Below are 16,675 nucleotides of genomic sequence, written 5' to 3' on the forward strand. Positions count from 1 at the left end.
ATATGTGTGATTTAATTGACCTTTTGCTCATTATGATTATCAGAGAAATTTGCAGTAATAAAACGAGAGTATTATAATTATCATAATAATATCATATCCATAATATCACACATATGCACACATGTACATGTGCACCATACTTTCGGAATTAAAATCAAAACATTTAGACTGAAAAAAAAATCGGTATCATTTAAGCATAAGGCAAGATATTGTAATAATTTTCTAGCAAGTTTAAAATTATTTCTCTTAGTTTCTCTTAATATCTTAATATGCCTCTATATCTTTAAAGACAATGAAGAAATTATAGAAAATTTAACTTCATAATTCTACAAAAGTTAAAAAATAATAATACTTTAGATATTAGGTTAAAATAACTTCCTCCTGGGCCAGCAGGTGATGTGGAGGTTAAGTTACTGGATTCCACATGGCTGACTCTGTGGTTCCAGTCCCAGACCAAGCAACTTGAAAATCACACCAGGTGCAAGTGAGTGTATGCCCAAAATCCCAAGAAGAGACTGGAGAAGGAATTGTAGTATGGTCATCCCCCTGAGGGGTAATTTCTTGCTTTTGTGTGCACTCTCTCTGTTTCTCTCTGGTGAGGGCACACTTCCTACAGCAAAAACTATAAACAACAACAAAAAGCCGTGACTGAAATAACTTCCTCCTTAGTCAGAGCTACCTGATATTCTAAGTTGGATACATGCGTAGTATTTTTTAATAAAATAATGAGAAGTGATCAATAAAAATTTTAAAATGTATTGTTTTCCTAGAACATGAAAAACTCAGCAAATGTATTATGTGATTCAAAAGTCTATATCAGAATTAATATGAGTAGAAATTACTGATATAAAGGACCAAATTGATAGAAGCAAGTTATTTGCTTTTAGCTTTGATTATCGTTATATTTGTTATATTTGACAAGGGGCCAATGTCTTGGTTATATGACTTCAATGATTTTTTTGACCAGTCACTTGTCAAAATATCGGGGCAGGCAGATGGCGTGGAGGATAAAGGTACTGGATTCCCATACGGCCGACTATGGTTCAAGTCCTGGACTTGGTGGCTTGCTTTCTCACTTTCCCTTTCTCTCTCTTTCTGTCTGATCAAATTGGGAAATAATAATAATGAATGGAATTAAATAAATAAATAATTCTTTAAAAAATACCTGTCAGAATATCAATTTCCTCATTTGTACAAGGATGATCTCTATCATACGGTTGTGAAACTTAAATGAAATAACATATGTAAAGTCCTGAGAATAGTACTTGTGTCACAGCAGGCCCTCAGAGAATGTTGAGTTTACCTTCTTTCTGCTTTCAAAGTTAAAGAAAAGTATTTTATGATTGCTATACCCCAACGTATGAATTTCAAAATGTGCCAGGAATTTGAGTCTCAATTTAAAATAGTTTTAAAAGGTTTTTGCCACAGGGCACATGTGCTCTCTGTAGAGAGACAGGAAGAAAGAGAGAGGGAAAGTAAGAAATCACTCCCCACCTCCCCCAGGGGATGGCCATGCTGCAATCCCTTCTCCATGCTCCTCCTTTAATTTTGGGCATGCACGCACATGTGTCTGGAGTGATTTTCAAGCTGCCAGATCTGGGACTGGAAACACAGTTAGCCAGTGCCTTAAACACTATATCGCCTCCTGGCCCTAGTCACAATTTTATTTCTAGATGATAACCTATCAAACAGCAATGCTCAGATTGTAAAGTAAATATAGTGTCTATTCCAGGGAGTTTTCTGACCCGGCTGATGAAAAACTAGTTTTGCTTGCATTTTTTTTTAAGGTTTTTGACAAAAGGCATATGTGCTTGCCAGAGAGAGACAGAGAGGGAAGATGAAAGCCACCAGGTCTGGGAGTTGACTGGGAGTTGAACTGTAGTTGGCCATGTGGGACTCTAGCACCGTAACTACCATGCCACCTGCTTGCCCCTCCATCTTGTGTTTTCTATTTTTTTTAAAAAAAGATTATTTTATTTAACTTTATTTATTTATTTATTTAAATTTGACCAGAGGTGGGGGGAGTTAAAGAGAGAGAGAGAGCAAGCAAGCCACCAGTTCCAGGACTTGAACCACAGTTGACCATGTGGGGAGTTCAGTGCCCTTAATCACCATGCCACCTGCCAGCCCCCATTTTCTATGTAGGATTTTGATTATAGTCTCTTCCCACAACAAATATCACATCATGTCCTGGCTCCACTTGCTGGCATTTAAAACAAGATTTTCTGTTTTAAATTAACTAATTATCATCTCAAGTAATCACACAAAATCTTATCTCAAATAATAAATTGCATTTTCTTTTCTTTCTTTCTTCCTTCCTTTCTTTCTTCCTTCCTTTCTTTCTTTCTTTCTTTCTTTCTTTCTTTCTTTCTTTCTTTCTTTCTTTCTTTCTTTCTTTCTTCTTTCTTTCTTTTTCTTTCTTTCTTTGTTATTTTCTTTGCTAGAGGGCTTGTGTGCTCAAAGAGGGAGTGAGAGACTGGGAAAGTGAGAAAGCACTCTCTCTTGGGGGAATGGTTACACCACAGTCCCTTCTCATCTCCCTCCTTTTGGGATTTTGGGTACACACACACACACACACACACACACAAACACACACACATACACACACATGCACACAGTGCGTTTTTCAAGCCACTGTGTTTGCGACTCAAACCATGCAGTTGGCCACATGCCATCCAACCGCTTTAACTACCACACCACTGGCTGGCCCATAAACTGCATTTTCAGTCATTGGTTGCAGAACTACAAGTATGCTATCCCGAAACCTGGAGAGTTAGGGCCTAAGATGATATGCAGTTCAATTTATAAGTTTTTAAGTAAATTGTGAAAATATCTAAATTCTTTCATACGTCTCTAAACATTGTGGAGAAGTGTAGGATAAAATGGTACGTTACAAAAATGTACATGAAAAGGCTATGATCAATTATAAATTTTATGAGTATTTTAGAATTTAGGGATAGGAGAAGCCTTCAGGTAGTTAACTTACCCTATCTCTACTGATCAGAAATATTTATTTTTTTATTGAAGTGTCCATGAAACAAATACCGAATTATTGAGGAGTCTCGTAGACCATAAATTTATCTGTGATAAATCACAAAATAAGGTAATGGTATTGAGATAGAACTTAGATAAATATTTATTTCAGTTTCCTCGTTTCATTTAAATTCAACCTAACAAATTGTTATTGAGCACCATTTAGGGCTAAGTTTTCTTTTTATTGCAGTTCAATCCTATTTTATACAGTTTTGTAATCAAGAATTGACTATATTATAATTAAACCTAAATTTTAATACTTACATGCTCAGTGAAATATATAAAGTCCTTTTACAAAAGAAGAGGAATTTAGGTCTTACTCTTAAAGCTTATGCTGTTATTAAGCCCAAAGGAATCTCATAAAATATGTACAAAAAGTCATAATTTCCTCTCTGAACTATGCAAATAATTTACTTGCTATTAATAAAGTTTTTATGAAAATACACTTTTACATTCTTAGTCGTTAAGCAAAATAATAATTTAATTTAAAAGGCTGAATACATTTTAAATCTACCGAGTTTTTACATGACATATGGCCATAGGCGTTGTTAGAAGAGATGAACAGTGGGACTAGCAGGTGGTGCAGTGGTTATGTTGCTGGACTCCTACATGGCTGACCACAGTTCAAGACCCGGACCTGGTGGCTTGAAAATCACACTGGCCATGTGTTCATGCATGCCCAGGATCCTGGGGGGTGGGGGCACAGTGGAAGAGAAGGAATTGCAGTGTGGCCATCCCTCTTGGGGGTGATTTCTCACTTTCCCTCTTACTGTCTGTCCGTCACTTTCTGGCATGTACCTGAAGACAAAAACCTCTATAAAGTAAATTAATTAATCAATTAAAAAAGGAAGAAATGAACAGTGTCTTGTTTCTCTCAATAGTTTGGAACAAACTGTATATGAATTTCCTAATTTCATAATCAAATAATTTGGTTCCATTCAAAGTATCCTTCTGTTTTGGTATATGGGCCAGTTGCTGGGTTGGCACAGATCCATGGAGAAGGAACATTAGTCTTTTCATTTTCCCACGCCTAACTCTTCTTTCCCCTTCTTTGTCACTACATTCACCCTTTCTCTCTCTGTTGTTTGCTCTAGTTCTCTTGGAGTCACTCATAATTGAATCTATCCCAGCTATAAGGATGTGCAAAACAGGCTACACTGATGCCTACTGCAGAGGGTCCAATGTTACTTTGTATCCACAGTGCACTGTGAACTCACTCTGTAAGGTTTTTCCTGGGTGAGCTCTTCTAATGATTCATAGAGGAGACTGTGTAGAAGCAAAGAGATTCAGAGCTTTGCAACTGTACTGATCATTTCACACAGCTTTGGATTTCTTTCTCCATGCCCCATTTCTCAAAGAGTAAATTTGCAAGAAACAACTTAACATTTCACTATGTTAAAAAGAAGGTTTAGAGAGCAGCAGGACTCCTATGTGGTTGACTGCACTTTGAGTCCTGGACCTGGTGGCTTGAAATACACTGGGCGTGTGTGTGCGGGCATACCCAAAATCCTGAGAGGAGAACATAGAAGGGATTGTGGTGTGGCCACACACACACACACACACACACACACACACACACACGGGGGGGGCTGATTACTCGCTTTCTTTCTGTTTCTCCAGCAGGCTCACGTGCCCTCTAGCAAATATACGTATATTAAAACAAGAAACCTGGATTCTGTCAAACTCAGGATCGCTTAGTACTTGAATCTGATGCCGTAGTAACCCCCTTGTATGCTACATTCTATTGACTTCAGCTATTGGGCCATTATCATCAAGATCTCTGAGGATGGCATTGTAATCTTCTTCCAGATACATCTCCCAACCGCTACCCTCTAAACACTGACCTTTTCTTTCACAACCTCAACTATTCTTCATAAAACTAGAAGCATATGAAAGTACATTATTCTCTTCACTGCTCAGCCCATGCAGGAAGGAAAAGAAACTTTCTCCTTTCTAAGCTTGGAGAAAGAGTGGGATTATTATGATTATTTGAATTAAGGGTATTAGTAAGCTATTACTTGTTTGAGTACATGAGCTGTAGTACATGAGCTGTAGTGTTTGATTAGTGTTCCAATCCCCCCCACACTGTATTTATTATTTTAAGTAAGGAGCACTACAATGTTAGTCTTTTGGGATGCCAGCCATTTTTGCAGATTGGTATAAATATAGCTGAGTGGTCATCTATAGAAGCATATTTAATGTCTTAGAGCAAGCTACTATTAAAAAGTTATTTTTAAAATTAAAGTATAAGTAACAGTGTCCTTACAGAAAAGAATGCACCGAGTTCCTCAGGCTCACCATGATTGCTTCAGTCTTAAGCAACCAAAGTTTAAAATCAAGAAGAGGAAACTAACAGATTGGGTTCATCATCCTTTCTGGGGAGAGAAAAAAAAAGAAAAAGAAAATTAGTTAAAAGTTCAAATACCCTGTAGAACAACCAATTCAATAAGCGTAAATTCATTTTTTTTGGTGATAAGAAATAGTACTTAATTCAGCAAATAGTTAGGCATGTTACATTGTGTAAACAATACAACAAGACAGAAGGAGCAGATTTTTCATTCATTTACTTGTGTATATCTATCACAATTTTTCTAAAGTTTCTTGTTCATGCAATATTTATCATGGGGTTACTACTAAATCTCCCCCTGTTAAAGCACACATATAGCATCAGATCAATGTTTAGACTGAGAAATTAAGACTATATCCTTAATTTGCAAACCATTGGGAGAAAGTATGTGACCTAATAATTAAAAAGCATAGCTGAAATAAAAAAAAGTTTCTTATAGTATCATGAAAAACAGAAACAAGTGTTAAACATTTTCATAAACTGAACATGTTTTGTACAATAGTTCTAGGTTTTTTTTTTTGGTTGTTCACAGTGAAGCAACATGCATTTACACACAGTTCCATTTTTACATTTGCATTAACCAGTAATATACTCCAGAGGGCAGCAACAGGTTTATACTAAAATAAATGAATTGATCAAGTTTACTAAATTAAATATAGCAACCACTCTATGAAATAATTAATTGGTAGACAACAGATAGTATGCTACAGTGAGAAAACAGGAAATATTACCAAAAAATGCAAAGCAAAGATCAACTGTACCAGATGGCTGAAACAAACATCTCTAGTTTCTTCTAAGATGCTAGGAAGAAATATGAAATTCCAGTAATTTACCCCCAAATTTAGAGTGAATACTTTATATTTCTGTAGACAATGTTTCTTTCTTCTTCTTTTTCATTATTTATTTATTTTTGTTGGAGAGGTTTTTGCTACAGAGTGTGTGTGCTCGCCAGAAAGACAGAGAGAAACAGAAAGACAGAAAGCGAGAAATCACCCCCCAGGAGAGATGCCCACGCTGCAATCCCTTCTCCTCCATTCCCCTCAGGATCTTGGGGCCGCTTGCACACGCACCCGGCATGAGTTTAAGCCACCAGGTCCAGGACTCAAACCCCTGTCAACTACATGGGAGTTCAGCAACATAGCCATTACGCCAACTGCTGGTCCCAGTAGACTATGTTTCAAAGATTTGTTTCATCACAAAACCCAACTGAATATTTACATAGGGATTATTCATCAGTTAGCACTCCCTATATTCAGTATGTTAAAGTGTTAGCGAAAAGTAGACTGGATACATATTTGCTGAGAATTTCTGCAGCTCTTTTTGGGTAAATAACATCTTGGCAGAATGGAATATGTTGCTACCAAACTTTATGTTGACATTAAATAAATATTCAATGTGTATTCAGGTGACTAATATAGAAATCCTTGGTCTTTTCTGTCTAGAGACTCCTAATTGGGAATAGAGTGGGTAAAATCCCTTTTTCTCTATTTTGCCTTTTCTTTCATCTTTTTTTTTATTTTTTATTTTTGCCATAGCACACATATGCTTGCCAAAGAGAGACAAAGGTGGAGGGGAGGGCAGGAGATGGCCACGCTGCAATCCCTTCTCCTCCATTTTCCCCCTGGGATTTTGGGGGTACACACACTTGTGCTCAGCATGATTCTCAAGTCCTGGGCTCAAACTGTGGTTGGCCACGTGGGACTCTAACACACACAGTCAGTCTTTCTCTCAAAAACAAATAAAGAAAAAAGACCTTAAAAAATTCCTTCCTTTTCTTGATAATAAAAATATAAAAGTGATTTCCAATATTTATTTTTTGTGTTGGCCTTGTAGGGCTTAGTGGGTAAGAGAGCCAGATCCGACTAGGCTGGTTATGGTTTAAATCTCAGTCTTGGCAGCTTGAAAAACATACCAGGTGTGTGTGCATGTGTATCCCAGATCTCAACAGGATGAAGAAATGGGAAAAGAGGGATTGTGGTATGACCCCACCCCATTAGAATGTACATTCTCCATCTCTCTCTCTTTGTTTCTCTGTCTCTTTTTGCGGAGTGCATGCACCCTCTGGCAATTAAAAATTATTCTGTAAGTCTACGAAAATGAAAGGGGAAACGAACCTTTTAAACCTTGTATAAAATCAATTAATAAAAGAAATAAAAACATTTAACAAAACAGCTCTAATTAAACCCTCCAAACTGCAAACTTCTCAGACTCCACTAATTTTTCATAATGGAACTCTAAAGGTTGTGGGAACACAAAAGATATAAATAACTGAATGCAAGTATCCAAAATCAGGAAGATTTCCTTTTTTATTGGTTTGTTTGTTTATTTCAAAAGAGAGAAACAGAGGGAAGACCCTGTGGACAGGGTCTTCACATAGTGATCCCTCCCTTATCCCTGGCGCCAGGCAGGATCATGAGTGAGCCTGCACATGTGCCTGGTGTGTTCCTGTAGCCCCTACTGCTTGTAACACCACCACTGAAGCAGATTCATGTTTTATAAATAAATAGAAACAAAAAGTTCACTTGTGAAATAACGGCCCAAATAGTTTTTTTTTTCTTTTTCTGGAGGGCATGTGTACTCACCAGAGAGAGACAGAGACAGAGAGAGAGAGAGGGAGAGGAGAAAGCATCCCCCATGGGAAATAGATATGACACAATCCCTTCTCTTCCTCCTTTTAGGAATTTGGGCATGAACACACACATGCCTGGAATGTTTCTCAAGTCTCCAGGTCTGGAACTCGAACCACATGGTCAGCCATATGTGATCCAGATGCCTTAACAACCGGCCTGCAGAGTCAGTCCTTGATTAATTATTTTGGAGAGGCTTTTGCTATAGGGCGTGTGTGCTCACCAGACAGACAGAGAGAGACAGAGAGACAGAAAGTGAGAAATCACCCCCCGAGGGGAGATGGCCATGTCACCATGCCTTCTCCTCCATTCTCCTCTCGGGATCTTGGGCACACACGCACATGCACCCGGCGTGAGTTTTAAGCCACCAGGTCTGGAAAGCGAACCACAGTCGACTACGTGGGAGTCCAGCTACATAGCCATTACGCTAACTGCTGGTCCCCAGTCCTTGATTAATTTTTAATGAAAATTTATAAGCTTCTCATAGAAATTATGTTTGATCATGTAACAATGTGTTTCAATAAATAAACATTCATATCCGTGTGTGTGTGTGTATAAATGATTGTTTTTTTTACAGAAAAAGACTGATTAGTCTGAAACCAATTAGCTGTTTCACATATACAAAGAAAATGTCAAGTTAAATCACAGAAATAAGTTCAGAATAAGTAAATACATGCTCAGACCAATCTCTTAGTTCTTTCTGTTGCATAAATCACAAACTTTTAAGTGCTCTCTCTAAAGCACTGTAAGATCTTCAGGTGTCAGTAATAGTAACTACATTTGCTAAAGCAAAAAGGGGGAGAAATATTACTTTTCACTAATATAACTTTATACAAAGTATTGCAAAATAACCTCAATTAATGTGAAATTTTAATTAGGCACAAATCTATACCCTGGGCATTATATTTAATTGATGCCTATGAAATCTGCACTTACATGTCAACAAAAGTCAGGTGTGATACATAGCTATGTATCAATAAAAAGTGTGTGTGTGGGGGAAAGGAATGGAAAACAACTGCAGATACCAGAGACAGCGTGGGAGGAGGGTGGGAAATGACAGAGGGTGAGAAATAGGGAAAAAAATACATTATAAGAAATAAGAAATAAAAAATTATTTGTTGACGATAACATGTATGATTTAGCCACTATACAGTGTATTCTGGATGGGAAATTGCATTTTGTATGCTGTGTCAGTGAATGAATGTAAAATAAATTAATTAATTCAACAACAAAAAAAAACCACTGTGGAAAACAAAGTCTGGAATCATAATTGTCTTTTAAGTGTTTTGTAACTAAAGACAATTTTTTGAGTAGAGGAGACATAGGTCTTAAAGGATCATGGAAAATGAGTATTATGAAAAAAATTATGCATCGATTTCAAACATTTTTGCACCAAAATACATGTGCACTTCAAGTCCATTTTCCCCATGAACTGTTTGAAGTTCCCTTGTATATACTTTACGTGTCATATCCATGTTATATCTAACCCAGGGCTGAGTACAAAGTAATTGGCTGACCAAGAGGAAGGGACAGGGAGAGATGTGAAGAGATTTAGACATGGAATGAAAAGATCCTAAAGTTTATGAAAGAGCTGCGATTTTGTCCAAGTTGCGTTTGAAGAGAATAGAAGTTTCATGTTCAATAGGTCATGCTTCCATCAAAAATTCTGTCTTCAAACTGTTTTTATTTATTTATTTATGTATTTATTTATTTATGTTATAGAGAGATTTTTGCTATAGAGCGTGCAGCTTGCCAGGACAGAAAGTGAGAAATCACCTCCCCCGCCCGCCCCGCCCGCCCCGCCAGGAGGAATGGCCATCCACGCCGCAATCCCTTCTCCTCCATTCTCCTCTCGGGACTTTGGGCATGCACACACACATGCCTGGCATCAGTTTTAAGCTGCTGGGAGTTGAACAGTGGTTGACTATGTGTGAGTCCAGTGATGTAACCATTATGCCATCTGCTGGTCCCTCAAACTGTTTTTTATTCTTTCATTCCTAGACCTGGTCAAACACAAGTCTGCTGAGTCTAAGAAAAAAATGCCAATGTTTCTGCTAATAATTTACCAAAAACTGGAGCTACAGATGAACCATGAAAAGATAGTTCACACTAGTTTTCTGGAAATTCTATGTTCTCATCACGGTGATATGGCAGATTGTTTCCTCTCATTCTAAAGAGACTAAATCTGACATTGTTTCTAAAACTTACAGTATACATGATCCACTGAGATGATTCCTGTCTGAGTTTTTATGCTAAAGCATTGAATGATTGAGTAAGTAAAAATATAACTAGAACTTTGATTTTGTCAGTTTCATTGTTCAGATAATATGCACTCCTAATACCAAAATTCTCTCTTCGTTATTTCACCCGCTGAGCTTTCTGCATATGGGTAACTCAGAAGTGAATTAGTAGTTAAGGCAGCTGGATCCCACATGGACCTGGCAGCTTGAAACACACACCAGGTGTGTGTGTGTGTGTGTGTGTGTGTGTGTGTGTGTGTGATCCCAAAATCCCAAAAGGAGGAAGATGGAGGAGAAGGGATTGTGGCATGACCATACCCAATGAGGGGGGGATGGTGATCTCTCACTTTCCCTCTCTCTCTGTCTCTGTTGAGCACACATGCTCCCTGAAAAAAAAAATTAAAGTGAATTAGTTACGTATGTTCAGGTTCATCCTGGACAGATTTTATTAATGTAGTGTAGATTTACAGTTGTTCAGGAACTCTGCTAACTGAAAAATCATCACTTAGATTGGGACCAGCAAGTGGAGTGAAGGTTATGGTGGCTGGATCCCTCATGGCCAACTTCACGGTTAGAGTCCCAGGCCAGTGGCTTGAAAAACACTGGACACACATGCATGCATGCCCAAAATCCTGGGAGGAGAACGGAGAAGGGATTGCAGTGTGGCCGTACCCCTATGAATGATTTCTTTCTTTCTCTCTCTCCAGCTAGGTAGCAAACTAAAAAAAAAACAAAAAAACAAAAAAAACTTCTTAAGATTAATAAATAGCAAACTGAAAAAGAAAATCCTTAAGATTAATGAATGTTGTAGAAAATTTCAATTTCCAATGTACTCTAGATATTTTCTAACAAAACATACACTTGTCATATTGAAAAATTCATCTTTGCCATGCATAGTCAAATCAGATAACTATTTATGTTTTTGATAGAAAATGTTCCAGTTATTACAATCAATGAAATTAGACTGCTCTTTCACTAGTAAACACAGGATCTTCAATCATGTTACGTTTATTTGGAACTATATTCTATGAACTTAAATAAATTCAAACCATCTATCTTTGATTGTAAGGTCTTAATTTATTCTATAATTAAGTTTCACAGAACTCCTAGGGCTTAAAAATTATGAGTGATCAAGTAATCTAGTCCTTTGTCTTTAGACAGGTCTATATTTAAGCCACTTCCAAAGTTGGTAATTGATGTTCTTTAGAACAACTTTTGGGAGAGACAATTTTCATGACCTTCCACTGTTTAAAAATTCTGCTTTGTGAGAAAATATTATTTTCTATTAGACTAAAAGCCTCAAGCTAATAGATTCCAATGGGAATGATTATCATTATAGTTCCTTACTAATCACAGTATCTATATTGCAAGATACAATACTACTAGTAATTTGCTTACTGCATTTTGACTTAACTTGTCCCAGGATGCAGTGTTGTAGCCCCAGGACTGGATGATTCTTCATGATGTGCTGTAGAAAGACCTAACAGTTCTGAATATGCAGTTATATATTGGGGAATATTTAAAATTATTTTCCAAACTGAGACGCTTTTGCAAGTGAAGTAGGGGGCATTAAATGGATAGGACTCTGAGTCTCTCCCAGGCATCTCATTAAATCTCATAATGAGGTAATTTTGCAATTTGAATACAGCTCTAGGTGTCAGCATTTTCTTCCCCTCCTTCTTCCTTTAAATGATGTAAATGGCTGGTTAAATAAATGTAAGTAACTATTCCTCCTGGACTTGAATTAAAATGAAACATGGAAGATTTTTCAACCTCATTTGTTTTTACCAAATGGTTTTGCTTCTGTTTGACACATTTGCTGAGAGTAAATATAGTTAAGCACAGTGAGAATTAACAAGGTCATTAACTCATAAAATTTGCATTATACTTTTTGAAGAGAGAAAGGATTTTTATAATGGTTTTTCATCAAATTTTAATATTTTTGTCAAATTTTTAGGTAGTTAATTTGTAAAACAGTTCGCTTTGTACTGGCATACAGAAAATAGGTTATTGACTTTAAACTTTCGGAAGCCCAGTGATCAATTACATTTGTAATAAAAAGTCAATGGGCCTAGGGCCAGCAGGTGCCATGGTGGTTAAGGGTGTTGGACTCCCACATGGCTGACCATGGTTTGAATGGTCCAGGGACCTGGCGACCTGCTTTTTTACTTTGCCTCTCTCTCTTTCTCGCTCTGTCCCTCTCTGGTCAAATTAAAATAAATAAATAAATAAATAAATAAATAAAATAATTCTTTCCAAAAAAATTCAATGGATCTAAAAAAACCCCTGCATTATATGAAGAAATCATCAAAACGTCTATAGAAAAGGTGTATTATGAAAAAACTCTGTATGGATTTGAAATATTTTTACACTGAAATAAACTCATAATTTCATTTTCCAGAATTTTTTTTTTTTTTTTTTTTTTTGCTATACGGCTTGTGTGCTCACCAGAGAGAAAGAGAGACAGACAGAGAGGGAACCTGAGAAATCATCCCCCGGAGGTACAGCCATGCCGCAATCCCTTCTCTTTCATTCTCCTCTTTGGATTTTGGGCATGCACACACACGCACATGCACCTGGAGCTAGTAAGCAAGCCACCAGGCCCAGGACTCAAACAGTGATCAGCCATATGGGAGTGCAACCCCTTAACTAACACTATGCCACCTGCTGGCCCCTCCATGAGCTTTTTTTAAAAAAATTACAATTTCCAGGAACCAGCAGTTAGCGTAATGGCTATGTCGCTGGACTCCCACGTAGTCGACCGCAGTTCGTGTCCCGGACCCAGTGGCTTAAAACTCACGCCGGGCGCGTGTGCGTGCGTGCCCAAGATCCCGAGAGGAGAATGGAGGAGAAGGGATTGCGGCGTGGCCATCCCCCCTGAGGGTGATTTTTCGCTTTCTGTCTCTATGTCTCTCTCTGTCTGTCTGGCGAGCGCACGCACCCTATAGCGAAAATCTCTCCAAAAAAATTATAATTTCCTATTTACATATAATCATTTTATATCTTCAAGAGGTACAAAATGCTTTTTAAAAGTACATATTCAGTGTTCAATAACCAAATGAAGGCTATAAGTACATTGGCCATCCCCAGCATTCAATACACTATATTGTGCACACCTGAAAATCACTCTACTGGTTTTTTTTGAAAGTGTGTATTAATTTGTCACTGATGTTCATTCCTCTACTGTGATACACACAGTACACAGCTCTAAAAGCTATTCCACTTGTGTACATGTACTTGTGTGTTTTTGAACCAGTTTCTCCCCGTTCCTCTCAACCCTCTCCATGAACTTTTTGGAAGTCTCTGTGCATAAGATTCTAAGTTTCACAGCTAGACCCGCTTCATTCACCTAAAATAATACTTCACAAATGAACTGCTTCCAAATTGACAGAATAAAAGTAGCTCTTGTAAACCACTCCGTGATAGTAGTAACAGACCGTGAGAGAATCTGTCTGGTGGGCAGAGTGCCCAGCAATTTGAAGCCGCTTTTTCCTTAGGGAGCAGTAGTATCCCCGAATTATCTCAGCATACATATTCATACAGCAGAGTCAACCAAAGGCTTTTAAAGAGCAAAACAAGAGCAGCACAACATATGCTAAATCTCCGTGTTAGAGACCAACTCCAACTGATTTGCAGGGCTGGAAACTGTATAACAGTACTTTCATGGATTCAGGTGTTTATTTATTTTTTATTTTTTAAAAGTTGCTTTCAGGAGAGAGAGAGAGCGGCACCTCCGATATGCTGCAATCACCCCCAGTCTGAGCTGGCCGGATCACAAGCGCATGCTCCTGTGCTTGGTGTGTATGGGGAGACCCTGGGACACAAACCTGGGACATTTTCCATAAGGCTCTAGTCGCAATACTGCAATGCCACCACCTGTCCCCACAAATATTTATGTATTGCCTACTAGGTGCTAGGCACTGTACCAGATGTCAGGCATGTGGTGATAAACAAGGTAGACTCAACCCCTGCTCTCAAGGAGCTTACATTCTAGCAGAAGAAACAGACAATAACCATTTAAGTGAATAGTAGGATGATTCCAAATAGTGATCATTGCTATGAATAAAATGGAATGTCACATGGGCTAAAGAGTGACGAAGGGGAGGGGTTGGTGCTGGTAGGTCGCATGATGGTTAAAGACACATGGTTGACCATGGTTCGAGTCCTGGACCTGGCTGCTTGCTTTCTCACTTTCTCTCTCTCTCTCTCTCTCTCTCTCTCTCTCACTCTCTTGCTCTGTCCCTCATTGGTCGAATTAAAATTAATTAATTAATTAATTTTTTATATAAGTTAATTAATTTTTTTAAAAAAGAGTGACAGGGAGAAATATTTTAGATGGATTTAAGTATGCAGGGTCTTCAAAAAGTTCATGGAGAATGAACGTCATGAAAATTATAAATATATTTCACAAACCTTTTACTCCATCTCATCAGAAACTTTCCAAAGTCCCTTCATATGTAGCCATAAATTAAGTTAGTTATTTTAAAAATGCTATAGTATACTAATAATGCTAGCCAGCATTTGGTACCTAGTCTTGACCACAGTAAAAAATATTTCATCTTAGTAAGTTAAACTCATGACAGGGGTCCCTACAGGGACAATTCCAATTTTCTGTGAGTTTGATTTTAATTTTGCAAGCTAAAAAAATAACAAACCACTATATCTTGTCAAGATACTCAAAATTCAATATTGCTGCATGCCGAAATGCATTCCCATACCTTTACAATTGTGTCGTCTCACCCACAGGCAACTCTCACTTCCCACACATTAGGTTAAGATACCACAAGCTTTTGACTATATAGCAGACCCTTCTGTTGTAGAGGGTTCCAGGTGCGTCGCGAAAAGCGAAAAGTTCAATCAGTTGCCCAGATGTATTTATTGCCAAATAACTGGGTACTTGGATACATCTGGACAGCCGAATGAACTCTCCACTCCTCAGGTCTCTCTCCAACAGCTCTTCATTTGACAGCCTCACAATCGCCTATACAGAGGGGAGAGAAATACATGAAAAGCTACTTTGGAGTCGATCAGTCTGTTTCTGGTTTTGCCATCCCATCTGAAAAAACAAAAGCAACTCTTGCTTTTTATTTTCTATAATTTATTACTATAAAAGTATATAGTTTTATAACATGCTAAAATTCAGTAACACCTCTAAGTAGCAGATCAATGATGAGAAATTAAAATGCTACATACAAACTATTGAGTCAAAATAAAAATGAATTTGTAAAATCAGCCATTTATATAATGCACAATTCATTCTAGTATCATTCAATGGTTAGTGTGATTGACTCTCGTACCAGCGATACACCTCAGTGTCGTTCTCATATGTGTGGTGCAGTACGAAGGAGATTAGGTTGGGCGGTAGGAGACTTGACCTGAGTTCCAGAGCTGACTCTGTACTTGGGTCTCAGGTTTTTTTTTTTTTTTTTGCTTTTGGAGACATTTTTGCTATAGGGCACGTACGCTTGCCAGAAAGACAGAGAGAGACAGAGAGACAGAAAGTGAGAAATCTCCCCCCAGGCCCTTCTCCTCCATTCTCCTCTCAGGATCTTGGGCATGCATGCACACACATCTAGCATGAGTTGAAGCCACCTGGGGTCGGGACTCGAACCATGGTCAGCTACATGGAAGTTCAGCGACATAGCTATTACGCTGACTACTGGTCCTGGGTCCCAGTGTTTTTATCCTCTCTTCTTGCTCTGAAGTGCTATCATTTGGGTATTTTTTTTTTTTTTAAAGACAGGTTCTTGCCTCCCAGCTGTCAATATAGATACAAACCACCACTGCCCCAGCTTCCTGAGTGGCTGCAATAACAGGCACCTATCATCATGTCTGATCCTTAAATTGGAGCAGGAATTGAATCTGGACCTCACATGTGGTCCAGTGTGAATAGTACAGTGTCTTAAAACCTTGTGCCACCATGGTTAGGTCTCTTCATAAATATTTAACATTATTTTATGGTATTTTACAAATAAGATCCTTTTTTTCTTTTTTACAGAGATTTTTGCTATAGAGTGTGTGCACTCGCTGGAAAGACACAGAGAGACAGAGAGACAGCTAGCAAACACAACCCAGGGTGATGTGGTCATGAGGGCAGGTGTCCACACAACAATTCCTTCTCCTCTACTCTCCTGGGATTCTGGGCACTCATGCACCTGCGCCTGGTGTGAACTTCGGGGACTCAAATCATGGTCAGCCACATGGGAATCCAGCATCTTAACCGCCCTGCCACCTGCTGGCCCCCAAATAAGGGTTTAAATAAGTGGCTTAATGCCCAATTAAGATACTTCTAATAGCTAAGTTTGGTTACAATTAGATTCTACCTTTTGTTATTGCCAGTTATATGTAAAATGTGGCATTCACCAGAGAAACTCTCTTGATTTGGAAAGTGTTTGACAATGACTTTTTAAAAAAATAATTATTTAATT

General features: G+C 38.1%; 1 protein-coding gene across 1 annotated transcript in view; it reads right to left on the reverse strand.

The window, feature by feature from the left end:
- HTR2C (5-hydroxytryptamine receptor 2C) overlaps nt 1-4,848 on the reverse strand; it is a 192,386-nt gene extending 187,538 nt beyond the window's left edge. The window contains exon 1 of the mRNA XM_006165312.1: nt 4,772-4,848. Within this exon, the coding sequence (XP_006165374.1) occupies nt 4,772-4,848 (77 nt within the window). The remainder of the gene's footprint in view (nt 1-4,771) is intronic.
- Between the last annotated feature and the right edge of the window lie 11,827 nt (nt 4,849-16,675).

This window comes from Tupaia chinensis, unplaced genomic scaffold (genome assembly GCF_000334495.1).
Source record: "Tupaia chinensis unplaced genomic scaffold, TupChi_1.0 Scaffold143886_1, whole genome shotgun sequence".
Classification (NCBI taxonomy): domain Eukaryota; kingdom Metazoa; phylum Chordata; class Mammalia; order Scandentia; family Tupaiidae; genus Tupaia; species Tupaia belangeri.